At 41.1% G+C, this 19,705-nt stretch overlaps 1 protein-coding gene across 3 annotated transcripts; it reads right to left on the bottom strand.

The window, feature by feature from the left end:
- Positions 1-639: 639 nt before the first annotated feature.
- Positions 640-19,008, bottom strand: LOC117372202 (cytochrome P450 2D15-like). 3 transcript variants are annotated; one of them, XM_055222620.1, is made up of 11 exons: positions 18,814-19,008; positions 12,969-13,131; positions 11,295-11,447; positions 8,964-9,124; positions 8,819-8,887; positions 8,641-8,745; positions 6,406-6,544; positions 6,251-6,336; positions 5,994-6,095; positions 5,241-5,382; positions 640-1,176 (listed from the first exon to the last, which is right to left on the bottom strand). In XM_055222620.1, the coding sequence occupies exons 1-11, from the start codon at positions 18,973-18,975 to the stop codon at positions 989-991; spliced, it is 1,470 nt and encodes a 489-aa protein (XP_055078595.1). In that variant the 5' UTR covers positions 18,976-19,008; the 3' UTR covers positions 640-988. The 3 variants fall into 3 exon arrangements, with proteins under 3 accessions (XP_055078595.1, XP_033823858.1, XP_055078596.1); XM_033967967.2 differs by lacking the exon at positions 18,814-19,008 and adding an exon at positions 14,374-14,569; XM_055222621.1 differs by lacking the exon at positions 18,814-19,008 and adding an exon at positions 14,370-14,452.
- Between the last annotated feature and the right edge of the window lie 697 nt (positions 19,009-19,705).

Raw genomic sequence — 19,705 nt, forward strand, 5'->3', positions numbered from 1 at the left:
CTGTGGTCTGAACGTGGCATTTGGGAAGTCGTGTGTGAGTACACTTTAAGGTGTATATATCTTTCATTGTTTATGCAACCATTGATAAATTAATTACACTGAATTTTTAATTTGAAAGCAGAGTCATGAAAAAACAAAATGTTTTAATATTAATATTTTACAGTTTTTGACGGTTTGGAGATTTTTCCTATGTTTTGTTGTTCCACCATTTCAAGCATTATGTTTACATTTTCATAGATTTTTACACAATGGAAATATTACCCCTCCATCAACCCCCACACAGATGCTTGTACACACGTGGACAAAATTGGTGGTACCCCTCGGTTAATGAAAGAAAAACTCACAATGGTAAGTTATTACTTTTGTCAGATTCAAATTATTTCTGTGACCATTGTGAGTTTTTCTTTCATTAACCGAAGGACAGCAACAATTTTGTCCACATGTGTATCTCCACACAAAATCCACTAAAAATGTGTGTTTTAGACAAAATAGATTTACAACTAAAATGGTATTTAAAGGCTTAAATTTTATGGATCAGACCTAGACGACTGAGGGATTACACAGACAGTTTAAATTTTAGAACAACATGGTATATTTGAGGAAGAAGTAAACAAAGACATTTTACGGAGAAAAAAAAACTGGATGACTACCTTTATTTATTTTCGAGTGTGCATTTTTGTGATGAAAGTCTACAGGTGCGATTATTTATTAAAAATGTCCAAATCAATGCTGATTTTACAGCACTACCCTCAGCCTCTGATTATTCCCACACAAAAAATGTAATTACTTGAAAGAATTTACTTTTTTAAATTTTTGCCTTACAAATAGCATTAAGGGTTAAAATGTAAAAATATGATGCATTAATTGGTATGTATGATTAAGGCTGAAGTAAATGAAGCTATTGATTTAAAACATTTGTGAATTTGTATTACAAAAATATAATGTGGTATTGATTTCCAGGGTGCAGTTTTGTGATCAAATACATTCTTCACTGTGCAGCTCTCAGCTCCACTTTCATGTTGAATGGTTTGGGGGTCGTGGTGAGGCCAAACACCAGCTCATAGTCAGGCTCTCCTGCGTCCTCAGGCCAAATGAACCTAAACTTCCTCAGAAGAGTTACGAAGATGAGGAAGAGCTCCATACGGGCCAGGCTTTCTCCCAGACACACTCGAGGACCTGGACAAAGATAGAAATCAAATACAAGTATTTCTAAAACTAAATAAATCAGAACTCATCAGCATCCGCCCCTTCAGTCTTTCCATGGACGGCCAGACAGTCACTCCTTCCCCTTAGGCCTTAGATTCCTCTTTTTCCCCACCCTCTCATTTAAACCCCATATCTGTCTCATCACATCATCACATCTTCATCCATGCCTTAATTTCATCCAAACTTGACTACTGCAAGAGCCCCCTGTACAGTCTCCCTCCACTGATCTCCAAAAACTGCATTTTTTCATTTATCTTTATTTATAGACTCTTTTTTTCATGAGCACCCTGTTAAAATACGGTACAATAAAAACAAAAGCAAACAAAACAAAAAAAAAACAACAACAACAGTTTCCAAAAAAAACAACAACAACTTTCCAATCATCATTTTCAATATCATAAATACATTGGCTCTTGGTGGCCCTTTGGTGGCCTTGGGGCCCTAAGCAGTTGCTTAGTCTGCTTTGCCATGATGGCGCCCATATAGCATGATGATTGTCATGATTCATGTCCTTCATGTGTGGGTGCAGAACATTTGAGGCAAGGCTCACTGCTGATGCTTGCTCCCGATGTGGCATGACTGTCGTAATGGCTGGTGTAAGGCGGACCAAAGAGTGCAGAACTCGGGGCAGATTTACAGTGTTTATTTACAGTTTGTGCAATAAGACAAGAGTTCATTAAACCAACAAGGAGCGGGGAGCGGAGTGCGAGCCGGGGTCCGGGAATACGTCACGGTGAGCCGGAACAGGAACAGAGAGCGGCCAGGACCAGGGCGAGGACGGGACTGGGAACGGAGCCAGAGAGAGCCGAGCAGGGGTAGTCCAAGGAGTGGGGGACGAGGAGCAAGCCGGAGCCAAAGATGAGACGAGGAGGTGAAGACAAGGGGTTGACTGTACCGGAGTTGGATCGCAGAGTCAGGAGCAGGACCAGAGACCAGGAGCAGGGACGAGCGAGAGAGCAGGAATGTGGACACGCGGCCGATCTGGCACCGAGTGTCTGGTCCTAGATGGTCCTGGGAGCAGGGGGAGGACAAACAGACAATCTAGCCCCGAATGTCTTGAGATGGTCCATCTTATACCCAGCAGCAGGTTGAGGTAATTGTGCTGATGGGCTGCAGGTGCGAACGGGAGGAGCCAGGGGCTCTGCCCAGCTCCAGGCTCAGACAGGTGGGGGAGGGGAAAGCACACAGGGAGACAACACAGGAGGCAGATAATGCGTGCATCATGACACATGACCATGCCTCATTCACTGAGGGTGGTCTGTCTCTCTGCATTGGAGTTGGCTACTGAGTCGCAATCCTCCAAGTTACCTGCGGCTCAGACATCAGGAACCTTGTTGACTTGTGGGACTCCTGAGGCAGCTTACAAGTCCCAGTGGGCCAAGAGTGCCACGGCTTGTGCAGTTGCAGAAGCAGAAGCAAAAACTCGGGGTTGGGAGGAGTCCGGGGAGGCCATGGTGGAGGACTATGGATGACCTCAAATAGATTCTGGCAAGAGGGAAAAGCAGTGCTTCACCAACACTGTTTACAGTGCGGGCGAATAGTCGCTGACCTCGACTGGGGATGTTGTCAGACGGAGGAAGGAATACTTTGAGGATCTCCTCAATCCCACTGTCACATCTTCTGAGGAAGAAGCAAAGACTGGGGACTCCGAGGCGCACTCATCCCCCGCTGAAGTCACTGAGGTGGTTGGCAAGCTCCTTGGTGGTAAGGCTATGGGGGTGGACTAGATTCGTACCGAGTACCTTAAGTCTCTGAATGTTCTGGATCTGTCTTGGCTGACACGTCTCTGTAACATCGCGTGGCAGTCGGGGATAGTGCCTGTGGAGTGGCAGACCAGGATGGTGGTCCCTCTGTTTAAGAAGGGGGACTGGAGGGTGTGTTCCTCAGCCTTCCCAGTAAGGTCTATTCCAGGAAATTAGACAGGAGAATCCAACCGATAATCAAACCCTCCATTGTGTCCTCGAGGGTTTATGTGAATTTGCCCAACCAGTTCATATGTGTTTTGTGGATCTGGAGAAGGCATTCGACTCTGTCCCTCCTGGTGTCCTTTGATGGGGGTGCTCCGGGAGGATGAGGTCTGGAGCCCTTTTCTAAGGGCTGTCCGGTACCTGTATGACCGGAGCAGGAGCTGTGCTTGCATTGCCGGCAGTAAATCAGACCTGTTACCGGTGCACGTTGGACTCCGCCAGGGCTGCCCTTTGTCACCGGTTGTGTTCATTGTATTTATGGACAGAATTTCTTGCTGCAACCAGGGGCTGGGTGGGGTCTGGATCAGAGACCAGATTATTTAATCTCTGCTGTTTGCAGATGGTGTTGTCCTCATGGCACATAAAATCTTACATGATGCTGTCCCACCCCCACTAAAGACCTATGTACAGCCTCGCTCTCAACTAACAAGTAGAGTGTTAAGGTCCGTGTCTAGGGGTGACTGCAATGTTCCTATAAGAAAGTCCGCTTTTTCTCAATCTGCCTTCTCTTTTAAAGCCATCAAGGAATGGAACGGGCTTCCAGAAAATCTTAAGAACATAGCAGATTATCACAGCTTTTCAGGGGCTGTCAAAAACTAGCTTCTTGACCATCAGTCCTGCTCACACTAACAATACCAGATGGGTATTCGGCCATCAGATATTACCCTCGTGGGTACCATCTGATGGCCACTAGATTACCAGATCATGAGTGTTATAGTACTGTTTTAGTGTCATATTACTGTCTTGTTTACATTCACAATACCAATAAGGTACAGAGCTATCAGATGTTACCCTCGTGGGTATCATCTGATAGCGACTACACTGTATTTATTCTGATATTTGTTGCATATGTCCTGCACTTTAATAACTTGTAGTTTGCACTATGTATTGAAAATTTTGCACACTTGTACATTATCTTTTGTATTGCACTTTTTATGTGTGAATTGTTTTTTAATGTTTGTGACACAAAGGACTACAGATGGAAATTAGCGTTTTGCTAAATCTGGTGCAGCCATCTTTTTAATGCATCTGCACATTGTCCTTCAAATAAATAAATAAAATAAAAATAAAATAAAATAAATGGCCTCATCAAGCCAGGACCTGCAGCAGGCACTGGGGCGGTTTGCAGCCGAGTGTGAAGTGGCTGGGATGAGAGTCAGCTCCTCCAAATCTGAGGCCATGGTTCTCGACCGGAAAAAGGTGGTTTGCCCTCTCCGGGTGGGTGTTGAGTGCCTAAAGTGGAGGAGTTCAAGTATCTCGGGGTCCTGTTCACGAGTGAGGGAAGGTTGGAGCGTGAGATTGACAGGTGGATCGGTGCAGCGTCCGCAGTGATGCAGTTGCTGTATCATGATGATTAATCAATGCAGCGGTGAGGACTTTTTGCTTAACAAAGCTCAAAACTCCAGAGAACACTTCATCCTCATTCTAAAATGACTCCACTGGCTCTTCATCCCACATTGCATCAACTTCAAGATCTTCATCAGCTACAAAGCCCTCCATCAACAGGACCCTCCATACCTCATTGTATGGAGGGACCTAGTGGCACTTTGATTGGTTCGCTGTGTCCACGAGTTCAAAATACTTCTGTGAAGAGTCGATAAATTATATCAGAGTTTACAGAAGTATTTTGTCTCTTTTATGTCACTTCTTTATGTGCTGGAAGAGTAATACATCAGTGGTTTGAATACTGGATGTTGAGGCCGCATTACTTCCTGTTTGAATTAGTTTTGATTCTCTGCCCAAGCCTGACTGAAGCCTGACCCAGATTTCCCTGTTGTTGTGCTGGGTCGGGGCTTATGTCAGTGGCAGAACCGCACTGTGCGTGTGTGTCCCTCTGCTGCTGCTAACACTCAGCCACCCTCACCTACATTCAAAGTTCTTTTCTCTTAAGACTAAATATTTGTAGCATAATATGCTATGTGAGATAGAAGGCAGGTGAACAAAACTGGACAGGCTCCTGCAGGTAGAACACTTAAGCATGTAAACACATTAAGCAATGCATTGTGATTTGGGTGCACTGCATTTTCCCCTACTGGACATTCTGGTATCACTACAATAGACCCCTACCAGCAGAAAAGGGCAAGAAGGCATCTGGTTTGACAAACTCCCCCTTATCGTTGAGAAAATTTGCAGGGTTGAATTCATGAGGAAACTTCCACTGTCCCTCCTCATTGAGCGCTGATGACAGGTTGGGAATGACTATAGTGCCCTAGGAACAAAACAGAGACATTTTATACTACTAACACATACACAACTTCTTACAATAGACATCAATCTAAAACACATGTGTCAAACTCAAGGTCTGGGGGCCAAATGTGGCCCGCCACGTTATTTTATATGGCCCACAACAAGGTAAATTAAAAGGTCTGACCGTTTTAAAATATCAGTTTATCAGGAAATACACAGTTACACAGCCTTTATTCATATCTATGCAAATCCATATCCAATATTGGTAACTTGAATAAGTAATAAATATAGAAACGGTTAATTAGCAAGATTAAAAAGTAGTTGTATTTATTTTACATTATATTTAGTTACATTTAGTTACTGTCTTACACTTACATCTGGCCCTTTGAGAGCAACTATTTTATTGATGTGGCCCTCGGTGAAAATGAGTTTGAGGCCCCTGATCTAAAAAGTGGGGTTGACAGCAAAAAACTGAGATGAGTTTAAGCAAGGGGTGAAACCTGAACTAAAATGAATGACTGCCAGAGCATTTTCATGCACACTTTAAAAGGGTAGGACTACATAAAGAGGATGAGATCAAAAAGTCCCATTGAAGCAATGACTGAAATGGAGTAATTTATTAATCCTTCTTACTTTGGGAATGGAGTAGCCCATCAGCTCTGTGTCTCTGGTGGTCACATGAAAAAGACTCAGAGGGACAGTGTCGGCCACTCTCTGACTCTCATGCACCACAGCCTGACGGAGCATAACAGGGAATATGTAAATAAGAGAGCAAAGGAGTAATTTATTCCTTGAGGTCTGCATTTCAATTGCAATTCTTCATATAAACATTAAGGAAAAGAGCAAAAAAAAAGAAAATTAAATACATTGCATTAATGATGTTTCAATACCTGGACATAAGGCATGTCGTGTCTGTCTTCAAAAGTGACAAAGTCCTTTCCCTCCAGCACTCGGTCTATCTCCTGCTGACAGCGCTCTGGGGAGAAGACATAAAAATATTAACATGACCACAGTAAAACAAAAACTCAACAGTACATGATCCTACCTTGGATGTGAGGCTTGGTCATGAGGTAGAGGAATCCAATAAGCAGTGTGTTTGATGTAGTGTCAGTGCCTGCAGTATGTAGTTGGAGGCAGGTTATCAACAGTTCTTCCCAAGAAAATGACGTGTAGTCATTGGCTCTCTGGAAAAAAGAATGTTAAAAAGAATGTAATTTTGTCTTTCAAGAGAGACAGCAAGGATTTCAACTTTTTTGAAGTGCATGGTTTTATTTGTAGTGTATTGTGCTTTTATTTTGGAATACATGCATGTTTTTATTGGCTGGTGAGGGAGGACGCAAAGGGCAGAGAGAAATGAAGAGAGGGATGCACAGAAGCAGTGCAGTGCAGCAGCGGGAGTTGTAGCAGAATCAAGGCACATGCACCAGGAGTACACTGGGACAGCATCATACACGCAGCGCCAGGAAATGGATTCCTGCCAACCATGTGAGTACTGTGAATTGTAGTTGTAACTTCTCTGAGAGTAGCCTAGGACTATTAGCAGTTGTTTGGAGTGCACACTGCACTCTGCATAGGTGTCCCGGTGTGCCAGAGCCAGCCCAGAGGAGGATCAGGACCAGTGATGGAGTGTTGTGACGTGAACATGCAGTTGAGGTAAAATTCATGGGATATGGTGGACTGTTGTGAGGTAAGGCCTGACCCAGACAAGTTGACGACTGTTATACAGGGTGGCCCAAAAATCACACTTTTAAATCTTCAATAGCTATATATAAATGTTCAACTGAAAAGGAAGCTTAAACAAAGCATTTAACTTATGTTCTAATGAAGACAGGGGTGGATTTAATGTTTTCTTCTTATCACTCCTTTTTGAATTTAATTAAGAAAAAATGTGGGAAATGTGCATTAAGTGTACTGAATACATGTATACTGACTTCTTTTGCCCATTAATCTGCTTGAAATAAATCCTTTTTTGTGAAGTGCACCAGTCCTTCCTTCAGCAAAACAACCCCACAACATGATGCTGCCACCCCCCGTATTTCACAGTTGTAATGGTGTTCTGAAGCTTACAAGCTTTCCCCGTTTTCCTCTGTCATGGAAATGTTAGTATATTCATGTTGCTCTGTCTCCATCCGACAGGAAACTCGTCGTTGTTCTACCTGTCTTAGTGTAAACGTTCATTATCATATGGGTGTGAAACAAACGTCACTCTGCTTTGAAATGTATGTAACATTGTCATTCTGGTATAAATAGTCAGAGCTCAGATGCTCGGGAACTTAGACTTAAACTGAGACTAGAAACTTGGGGGCCCGGGAGGCTGCCAGTCTGTGGCCAGGGCAGGTCTGGGCCCTGTCCTGTCTGTATCTGCTGGAACAAAGAATAAACTTTGTTTGTATTTCAAAACCCACCGGGCTTCGCAAATGGATTACTTTTCATCTAGAATTGTCATTTTTTCCACAACACATCCAAAATATAACTTTTCTGATTATAGCCAAACAGTATAATTTTAGTTTTGTCAGACCACAGGACATATCTTTAAAAGTGCAGGTCTTTGTCCCTGTGTGTGTACCACTCTTACCTTTAGCCAACACCTTTAAAAAGTTTTTTGCTTTTGTTCTTGGGTTAGTATGTACATTTTGGACCAAAGCATGTTGATCTCTGGGACACACAACCCATCTCCTCCCAGAGCAGTATGATGTCTGGACATTCTCATGGTCTTTATCTTTTCATATAGTAGTTTTAACAGATGTACGTGGCACCTTCGGGAGTCTGGAAATTGCACCCAACGAGGAATCAGACTTGTGCAAGGTCACTGTTCTGATATCTTTGCTGATTTCTTTTGACTTTCTCATGATGTTACACAAAGAAGCAGTGCGGTTCAGATGTGCCTTCAAATATATCCACAGGTGTGTCTCTAAATAATTCAAATGTCGTCAATAAACCAATCAGAAGCTTCCAAAGAAATTACATAATTATCTGGGTTTTCCCAAATTGTTTAAATGCATAGTAATCTTACCGTATATAAACTTCTGACTTTGAAGAAAGTAATGAAAACCAAAAAAAATCCTTCTCTCATCATTCTGGTATTTAGCAAATAGAAATAATTTTGTTAATCCTAATTGACCTAAACAGGAAAAATCAATCTAGTCTGATTTCATGTCAGACGGTTGTGTATATGTTGTTTTATATAAATGTAAACTTCTGGTTTCAACTGTATACATAGCAATGGAATAACTCTGGAAATGACAAGATTTCAAATACAAGTACAGTGCAAAGTATTCACCTTGTCTATTTCATCCAGGTAGCAGTCGACAAAATCCCGAGGTTGTCCTGGAACTCTGGTCTTCTTGTGCTCATTTATTATAGAAGAAGTCATTCTTTTCGCTGTCTTTGGCACAAAAACAAGATTTTTCTTTTTTTTTAAGAACTAAAATTTAAAAAAATATATTTTTAGGCACTACCTGCATTGCCTTTAAACCTTTGTGGAATGGTAATGGCAAGCGGCGAATGCAGGGAAAACTATCATACAGCTGCAAGAAAACAGAATGATTATCACAACACTGGACTTATGTGTTTATGTTTCAATAGAAATATATGAAAACTTACGAAAGACCAAGGTCCATTGATTGTCTTCATACTCGTACTGAAATTTTCCACATATTTTACTATAAATTCATCATCATATTCAAATCGTTTTGCAAACAGAACAAGGCAGATCACATTGGAGGCGATGTTGTGAAACATGACTTGAGCACTCAGGCTTTTACCTAAATGACACAAGAGAACAGTTTTAGGAAATGCTGTAAAATAATAATAATGTCTTATAATGCACTTTACAGGCTTGTCAAAGTGCTACACTACAGCCATTATTCATTCATTTCCACACTTAGTGATGTTAAGTTACTACTGACAGAAGCGAGGTTGCCAATCTGCGGCATCAGCCCCTCCGACCACCAATCATTTGCACTTTCATACTAGGCAATGGGCCTAGTGACACAACGACAGAACTTGGTCCGAGCGGGACTCGATCCTCCGACTTTCGGGTTGGGGGACCAACACTCTAACCACTGAGCCACTGTCGCCGTACATACTTCAATGCTGCATTCTAGTTGTTCTAGAGAGACTGGATCTTCCAAGTGTTAATTAAAAAAAATGTCTCTAACTTCCGGTTTGGAAAATGAAACATGGCTTTGTGCTGCATTTGAGAACAATTCTGACAAAAGTAATATCGATACTATTTATGTTATTCTCCGATAAGTTGTCCACTGCAGTTCCATGTGGTTCAGTCTCTGCAGTTCTAGTGGCTTTCTGAGATTGGGTCCCTGGAGTGCTGCAATCTTGATAGCTGGTGCAACATCACAGGCGTCCATCAAAGACTTCGTTAGAGCTCTGCCTGCTTTCATCATCCACTCTCTGGCCCAGTGGGAAACCCACCTCCCCTTTGGACAGGGATAGGTGTATGGCAGGGCTCTTGGATTTAGTTATGCTAACGCTAACTAGGTGTTTCCCGGCACACCACAGGGTTCAAGGAGAGCATGTCACTCCAATGTTACTCCCTTACTCCATGCACTTTCATCACTTTCATAGACCCAAGAGGGCATTTGGATCTTCTACCTCAACAACGGGCTAGTCCTGGTGTCCTCTCAAAATACAGCACACGGAGCACACAGCCCTGGTTCTGCACAGCAACTCCAGGTTGAGCTTTGGATCTGGAGCTGAAGCTGCTTACAATGCATGTGGCATGCACAGCCTACTAGGGTAAGGCCCGGGGCACTACTCATCTTGGCTTGAGCTTGAGCACTCCATCAGCCCTGTCCACTGAATGTGGTCTGTCTTGGGGATGACAGCCTCGGCCTATCCAGTGGTACACCTGGGTCTGCTGCATATGCAGAGCTAATCTGGTAACTTCCACTCTCTGACCATAGCAGGGTTTAGTTTGTATTTTGTGTGCAGAGGATGTGCCGAGTATGCTTAAAAGGTGCTGCACTGTGCCGCGTAAGCTTGTGGAGTAAGCATGTGGTGTGTGGTGATATAAAGGCTGATCTTTTCATCACTCCACAAGTCCATGATTTAATGCACACTTTACCTGCCTCTCCTCTCCACTTGCACCTTCTCCTTAATAATAATACTAATAATAAGCACTCATTCTAGACTTGGACTTGGAGCACAGCTGCTCCTCACTGTGAACAGGTGACTGAGACGCACACTGTCCGAGTTAATTAGAGCTGTCCAGGCAATTTAATTCATTCACTTTATTCTGGTGCAGGTGGATGTGATGGAAATCTATGTGCATTAATGTTGTGAGGACAAAATTCTTATCATATCTCTTTGTGAAAATGCATTTGATCTGTGTCAGTCTGTGAGTCAGACTTTGACATGTGTCAAAGTGCATATAGATTATTATTGACCAAAATATATTGTCTTTTCACAACAATAATGGTGTCACTTAAAGACAGGTATAACAACATAGAGACTGAGTCTTCACACATGTTAATTATTGGTCTGGGTCTCTGACAGATTGACACAGATCAAATGCATTTACACAAAGACATATGATAAGAATATTTTCCTCAGAACATAAATACACATACATTTCCATCACACGGATTTGTGACAATTATACACAGTCTAGCACACAATGGATAAAAAGCAAAACTCTGACAAATGTTGACACAGTCAATGTGATTAATTTATTAACAATGTGTGTCAACGTTTAAAAGGCTCAGTTTTTATTTATTTGTTAATGTACATAAACTGTACATTGTTTTTACAATTTGACAAATAGGACGACCTGAGGAAGGTCAGAGGGACCGAAACGTTGTGCGGGGGTTTTCTTGACCTTTCAGGCCAAGTGCTTCTCCTAGAACACAGCATGACTCTCAGTCCAACACAATGAGCTCAAAGAATATGTATTGAATATGGGAATTATTAACACACCTGTGTTTTTCTTCAGTTTATTGATTGTGTACTGTAGTTCTCCGAGAATCCTCTCCTCCATCGACTGTTTGCCCAAACCAAAGTTTTTCATGGTCATTATAGCAAACCGACGTTGCTCCTTCCATTTTTGACCATAATCAGTTAGACCTACACCTGCACACAGGCACATAATTCAGATTCATTAATAAAGCAGGAGTACCAATTTTCAAACCACAAAAGGAGGAAGTAGGTATTTAAACTTACGTAACTTGTTCCTAGCTCTGACAGGCCCTTTGGTACATCAGTAGTATTCACATGCACATATTTCTTGGCCATTAGCACAACAGCCAATCAGCTTTCTTCCCAAAGTGTATAGTGACTCACATGACTTTTTCTTCCATGTTTGAAATGGATTTTTAAGTTTATGCCTCATCTGTAATGCTTTAAAACTATTTCATTATCATTATGTTCCTAGGTCACCCTGGCACAGAAATTATAAACAGTCTTAGTCTTATAAAAATGTGTTAAATGTTCTTTTGGAGTAGCTGATTATTTGGTTGATTGAGTAATGATTCTATCAGGGTGTAGAGGCTGTGAATGAAATGGACGTGGACAGCAGCCGTGCGTACTTACATGGTGTACTTATGTTCCCATGGGTCTACGATTCCCCATTTAAAATGTATTTTTGGTCCTGTTACGTGCTTACATGTAGTAAGACATTTGTTTTGTTCCTCTCCTGCTGCTAATTTAATTTTAAGAATTAAATTAGCAGGAAGTATTGGTAAATTTTGGTACAATATTGGTAAAAAGTCTGACGTCAAACTTCATGGCAACTAGCAGTGGGAAACAGATGTACCATGAAAGGTTCTGAATGAAATTTTTATAGGTCTAATTGGCCTGGATCTTATAATATATTGGCAGTACTATTACAACATCATTGTGTTTCTATATCACCCTGGCAGGTAATTAATACAATTCTTAAAATCACTTTTGGACCCTCACCCACAGTGAACCCCAAATGATTATTTATAATTATTGATTTATTTATTTTTAGCTTTGGCTTGTACTCATAATGGCATACATACATATAAAAAAGGTGATTTCTTTTTTATTTTAATTTCCCACTTGATTACTTTTTTTTAAAATTTATTTCTCCTTAATACCACAGCTGACAGCTATGATTGACATAAGACATGTTTGATGTTTTGCTCATACTGTACAACATGACTTCAAGACTTCTAAATGAATGTCCTTTGTTACACAAAATTCATTCTTGTGAGCTTTAAACCATGTTATACCTCATCAAAAACATGCTCTGACTTGTATTTTGTTTCACTCACACGCTTGGATAATCCTTTTTTATTAGTCTGTCTACATCTTTTACTTCTACATATTTTTCCCACCTCTAACTTTGTCCTTGATCTCATTAGCCTTTTGCACATATGTCCTGTGCCCTCCCCAATTCTTTTTTTCTTTATCTTTATTTATACAGGGAGAGCCCAATGAGAGTACTTGCACTCCCTTTTTCATGGGCTGTTCAAGTACAGAAAAAATACAATATAAATACATATATAAGCCCATATAAAACATTAAAACAGAAGCAGGTTATTATTAAAATTAATGCTTAGGGCTGAGCTATCAGACTTTTTTCTTGCATGTTTTGTTATAAGTATGAAACAAGTAAAAAATAGTAACCTTTGTGTTCAAAAACTGCCATCATGAAGGTGTCCTGAGGTCGTCCAGCAAAGTCCACAGCTTTGTTAACCAGAGCCTCTTTCAGAGCCTGGGTCCCATTCACCATCACAGCAGCTCTGGGCCCTAGGTACAGGCTGTAGACGTTCCCATAAGTCCTCCTCAACTGGAAACCAATAGAAAAACACACAAACATTGAGAATATCATCAATAAACATCTTACAAAAGCTTAAATTTGTCATTGAAATCAATTCCTGGTTGAAATGGATTTCTGGTTAACCAGAACTGCCACCACAAAGAAAACATTAACGAATAGCATTTAGAGGAAAAAGTAACCCAGTATTTACGTGTCAAAGTCTTTGGCATCTTTGTTGTTTATCAGATTGACTTGCTTACTTTGTCCCATTCAGGCCTCCAACTGTGTAATAAGGTTAAATTACATTATACCCCTGGGTTTCAACAAGACCCAGACTCCTCTGTGATTTAGCTCAATAGACCAGTCGGCCCCTGTGTGCATAGTTTTTTGTTTGGTCTTGAAAATACACATGTATAAAGCATCTACAAACATAATTTCAGTGAACGTGCCTCTACAAAACTCAGACACTTATAAAAGTAATAACTTATTTTAAAGAAAAGTCAGAAAAGTCAGAAAAGGGTGGACCATCCCTGTCAGCTCCCATCCTAGCATTGCATAGTGCAGGCATGTCCAAACTGTGGCCCGGGGGCAGAATGCGGTCCTCAGACCAGTACTTTTCCCTGTACATTTCTGAAAATCTACTTTAACAAGAATTTATCATTTAAATAATCATTTTTTCATTTAATGCTTTCCATTGAGGATGTAAGCATGAACAAAGGTATAGTTGTTTAGTCTAACTTGTAATAATAACACAGATTTGAAGCATTCACTGTATCAGTGACTAGTCTATGGCCCTCAATCGGCCCTCAGCTTTGTCTATGTTTTTATATGTGTCCCTGCAAGAAATAAAATAAGTTCTGCTTTTACAATACAGTTTCTGGGAGAAAAACTGAATTGAATTATTAATGAGAAAAGGCTGGATATTTCAGCCTTAATAGGTGACTCATCTTACTATGTGGCAAGTCTCACCAAGTTATAATCAATGACACCCATGGAATATTATGGTATATTTTGGAACTTTGAAATATTAATCAAAACGATGTAATAAAGAACACAATCTGCTGACTTCCAACTTGGAAAATTGCGCAGCCTACTGTGAGACGACCATAAATGTCTTCATAACAAAGCACTGCTTTGCTGTACCATCCATTAGAGGCTTAATTTAACTGAAGTGGTTCAGTGTTTGTGTTTACCAATTGTCTTACCTATTATAGTGAGACGGCTCTCCCCACAATACAATAATAAAGTAGTAATTCTGATCCATATACCTACCGATTCGAAGTACTTCATAGGGTTGTCATGGTTTAAGCTGAGTGCATTCCCCAAAAATGGAAGAGTGAAGGGTCCAGGAGGGAAATTTTTGGGCCGTCGACACTTGAACTGAACCAACAAGAAGCAGAGACATATCAACAGGAACAGCACAGACACAAACATGGTGAGAGCAGAGAGCAAACAAGGACGGGAGTAATCTGAAGTTGAAGTAAAAATCTGTGGGTTCTTTAGCCCCACCTCCAGTGATAGTGAACAGCTATGAAGTTATGAAGACTTTTATGGTTAGGCAAACATACTTTGAGTGGACATCAATATCGTAAAAAGCAATCTAATACCACCACTTTTTCTAGAAACTACATTGCAAGTTATTATATTTATTTTTACTGACATATTAAATGCATATGTACTGAGCCATTTGGAGTAAAATTAGAGAAGCCTGGACCAACATAGTTTATTAACATTTGTAGATATTGGAGTATATATGTCACAAAGCCATTTTTGAAGTGTCTTGAAGACTGGTAGGAGAACCAGTGGTTGGACCAAGACCAAGATCAGGACCATAGTTTGTCCAGTAGAGCCATGTTTAAACAGTGATGTCAAAGTCTGAGTCTGTGTCATCTGAGTCAGTGGGTGTATGATAGATGGGGAGATCAGTAAGGCAGTGTATTGGACACTGGCATTTTGGACCATTCTACTGATTAGGTTGCGGATCCAGGGAATGAGGCAGCAGAATAAAAATGTAAAAGTGATTAGGCCAATGATACGGGAAATACGGGTCAAGCTTCCCATCCACCAGTGAGCCAGACCCACCAGTTCCAGCCACTGGATAGGTTGTGGTCAAGCTTGGTTATATTAACAAGTCATTCATATATAATATTGATCATCTTTTCTATTATCTCAGAGGCCTATTACATAAACTATCTATATAAATTATTGCCCCAGAAGTCGCGCTGCTTTAGTCATTTGTTCAAAACCTTGCATAGTCAGGGCTGTTAAATTTTCCAAATCAGTGGCTAGGTGGCCAATTTCGTGGCCATTGTGAATACCACTGTACCAAGGTATGATACCATTCAAGAATTTTTGTCCAGCTGATATCCTGACCTCTTGTGTTTTGGTCAGACCTATGACTTTTGCCTGGTTGGAAGTGGTGGGACAGTAGTGGAACAGCTGACCATAGCTTGTTAATATGGTCCATGAGTACGGAGAGACATGTCATGTAGTTAGTTAAACAAGTCAGATTCTCCACATGTGTAACGCAAGTGTGCACTCACATAGCAGAACTCATTGGTGTCCTTCCTGGCCTCAACCTGTAGGGCCAGGATCCAAGTGTTGGGTAAGTATTGTAACCTTTGTACTCTGATCTTTTTAATACATGTATTGTGCATTTGCCTTCTGTATTTCTATGTAAATTAGTAACTAAAATTAGGGTGATGATAAAATGCAAGAGTAAATCCAGCACATGGTACGTTTATAATACCCCAAGGGCCACACAGCCGTCACAGTGTGTGAGCAGGAAAACCTTGTTTTCTTTGTTGTGTGTTCTCGTAGGCGAATCTGTTGGTGCTGTCGGGCTTTTGTCCCATGTCAATTTCTTTGGGCATGTTGGTTGATCTTCCGAACGTCCTTGGTCAACGTAGGGGTCAGCACTCGGACTAACTTCAACGGAGGGGCCCAGCACTAGTGATGGGGGAAATGAGATCTTATCAGATGACGAGATCTCATAGCCAAATGATTCAAAATGTGGTACAGTAATGAGGTCTCATATTGCTGCCATCTGCTGTTACTTTGCATACATTACAACATTTGAGCTGTGTATTAGCCTTAGTTATTTCAACTAACACTTTGGATATTTGTAAAAGCCTGTATATAAAAATGACTATAAAAATATTAAAACATGTCACACAATTCTGTTTCATTGATTTTTATTTAAAAATACAATTTTTCTTTAAGGGTTTTTGGACTGAGACGGTTTCTTTTGTTGGAAAGAATGTCTCCAGCTTTTGAAAATATTCTCTCACAAGGAACAGAGGATTCTAGGGAGCAGAGGAAACTTTTGAAAAGATTATACAGGGTTGGGTATAGCACTTTTGATTTGGTCCAGTACATTAATGGATCCTCGCTTCTCGGTATTGGAACTTCAGCAAGGTAACTACTTCAGTGGTTGCATCTGCTACAAAGATCTTTGTTCAGTTCAGTTTATTTGTCATTGTCACAAAAGAACAACGAAATTGTGTTTGGAGCATCCCATAAAGTGCAATCCATAAATAATAAATACCCTTAAACCCCAGTGTAAACATTGACCCAGTGTGGCTTCAGTACAACATGAGACAGTCTTGTAGCAGCATGATGGTGTCAGTAAGGTGCACAAAAACAAAAACAGGGACATACAGACAGGGACTTGAGAATAATGACAAAATGCAACAATGCAACCAGTTCAGTGTTATTGAGAGTTGGATGTTGTTTTTGTCCGTGAGAGAGGGGCCGAGAGGGGAGAGGGGCAGAGTTCAGGAGCCTCACAGCCTGTGGATACAGACTGTTGGCCAGTCTGGATGTTCTGGTCCGTATGGACCTGTACCTTCTCCCTGAGGGCAGCAGGTGAAAAAGATGGTGCGCAGGGTGATGTTGATCCCGCAGGATGTTGTGCACTCTTCTCAGACAGCAAGTGGAGTAGATGGTGCCGATTTCTGGAAGAGTGGTTCCGATGCCGGCTGCTTTCACCACCTGCTGGAGTGCCTGCTGGTCAGCCTTAGTGCAGCTGGAGAACCACACTAAAAATCCATATGTCAGAACACTACTGATGGCACAGTTATAAAAGTTCAACATCAGAGGTCTGGGAATGTGGGCACTCCTCAGTTTCCTCAGGTAGTAGAGGTGCTGTTGGGCCTTCCGTACAGCTGAGGTGATGTGATCACCCCAGGACAGGTCATCAGTCACGGTTACCCCCAGGAATTTAAAACTGCTCACCCTCTCCACCGCCTCGGAGCCAATGAGGAGAGGTAGGTGGTTGTTGTGACTTCTCCTGCGGAAATCCACAACAATCTCCTTGGTCTTTTTAGTCTGTCTTGTACATTTCTGTCAAGCTTATGCCAAATATCATCTAAAAACAGCAACAGTAACTCACTACTTGACCAACTTACTCACCTACGTCTAACTCACCAACTCACTAACTGACCAACCAACTATCTAATACACCTACCTAATAACTCACTGATTAACGAACTCACTAACTGACAAACTTACTAACTCGCTAACTCCTATAAACGCTGACAACAACCCACGAGTGGTGCAGCAAATTCAAACTGCTTATAAGCGCTGGATGAGTGTGAACCTCTCTGACGTCACCTGCTCTGGATGAGATCTCATCACGTGATCGCCTTGTTCACAATGCACGCTTCAGTTTGAGTCTCCATTGGGAACGCCCACTTTTGTTCGGTACAGATCGCAAGATCTCATTTCATTTCACCCATCCCTACCCAGCACACCGACTTAGCCTCAGTTTAGGGGCTAATGCTCGGGACTTGCCACAACGTAGATGTTTCTTAGTGTTTACATCTGTAGTATGATAGTTTGGCACAGCATTCTTAGGAACCAACGGCTGAGATTACCTTTTTTACAGTGGCTGGTGTGGATCCAGGTCACTCTGTCAGCTACTTTTACTACAGTGTAGATGGTCAGCAACACACAGAAGGGGCCTTGCCAGCATTTGGACCACCAGTTCTTCCTTCTGATGTCCTTCACCAGGATGTAGTCACCAGGTCTTTAACATGCGACACAGAGAGAGATCTTACAAATACATTCTGGCTGTGCTATTACAATGCTACAGGACTCAATTATATAAATCATACATGAACAATAAAATAATTTTGAATTTACATGGGTGGTAGTGAAAAATATTCTGAGAAACAAATGCACCAATTACCATTTTACATACATGAAAATATAATTAAATATACCTGTGACAGACATAACACACACACATTAATGTCTTCACAATGGCTCCCTGTAACAATGAGAAAACACTGAGATGGCGCCTCATTTTCGTGGCATTAGTACCATGTTACAATACAAAGCTAACGGAATTTTTTTTTTACAATTGACCATGGTCTTCAATCGGCCCTCAGCTTTGTCTGTGTTTATATATGTGGCCCTTAATGAGAAAAGTTTGGACACCCCTGGTACAGCTGATGGCTCAAGCTTGCAAGAAATAAAATAAGTTCTGCTTTTACAATACACTTTCTGGGAGAAAAACTGAATTTAATTATTAATGAGAAAAGGCTGGATATTTTCAACCTCATCTTACTATGTGGCAAGTCTCACCAAGTTATAATCAATGACACCCATGAAACATTGTTATACTTTGGAACTTTGAAATATTAATCAAAATGATGTAATAAAGAACACAAGTCTGCTGACTGTGGTAATTTTGATCCATACACCTACGGATTCGAAGTACTTCAGGGGGTTGTCATGGTTTAAGCTGATTGCATTTCCCAAAAATGGCAGAGCGAAGGGTCCAGGAGAAAAATTTTTGGGCCGTCGACACTTGAACTGAACCAACAAGAAGCAGAGCCATATCAACAGGAACAGCACAGACACAAACATGGTGAGAGCAGAGAGCAAACAAGGACGGGAGTCAGCCGAAGAAAAATTTTACAATACAAATTAAACTTAGAAAATTTAGAATTAGCATTCCATAATACATTAATTATATAATATTGTTTGATTAAGATGTGTTCTTGTATTATTGCTTACAGTAAATCATTTTTATAAAATATATTATTTTCAGCAGCAACAGAACGTACCAGTGAAGTGCAGTCAGGGCACGCAGGTGAAGCCGTGCCTCACCTGTCATCACAGAGAAAAAATAAATGAAATGGTTATATTTATCCAATGATTTGTAGTATAAAGTTATTTTCTATTTAACTTTGCAACTTTTATTTGATTTGTTTCTTTCAAAATCGCCGATTTTTTACTTTTACTGTTCAAATACTGAAAAGACGCGGAGAAGCACCAGCCGTTCGTGCCTCACCATGGACTGACTGTGCTGTTTGCTCAGCATTGACAGCTACTGCTTTAAGTGGCAGTGAAAAGGCGCTGACTGAGGCACGTAGTTACCTGACCTCATGGTAGGGGGCACTCATGAGCTCAGGGATTCTTGCAGGTCCTGGGGCAGCAGAACAGTGACAGCAAACTACAATTTAGAGTTAGCAAGTCAAGTTCAGCAATCTATTCACTTTTTTCTTCTTGTCTGACTCTTCTTTTTAAAACAAGGAAGATTACATATTAAAGCTCAAGCAGTTTTCTAAACTGGACTTTCAGTCGAAGCAGGAGA

Source organism: Periophthalmus magnuspinnatus, chromosome 6 (genome assembly GCF_009829125.3).
Source record: "Periophthalmus magnuspinnatus isolate fPerMag1 chromosome 6, fPerMag1.2.pri, whole genome shotgun sequence".
NCBI lineage: Eukaryota > Metazoa > Chordata > Actinopteri > Gobiiformes > Gobiidae > Periophthalmus > Periophthalmus magnuspinnatus.

Excerpts from the sequence above, each read along its gene's own strand:
- LOC117372202 (XM_055222620.1), bottom strand. The coding sequence starts at position 18,975 with ATGTTTGTGTCTGTGCTGTTCCTGTTGATATGGCTCTGCTTCTTGTTG. Across the intron at positions 6,096-6,250 it reads ACGACATGCCTTATGTCCAG|GCTGTGGTGCATGAGAGTCA; the intron begins GTATTGAAACAT and ends ATGCTCCGTCAG. Across the intron at positions 5,383-5,993 it reads TGGGCTACTCCATTCCCAAA|GGCACTATAGTCATTCCCAA; the intron begins GTAAGAAGGATT and ends TTTTGTTCCTAG.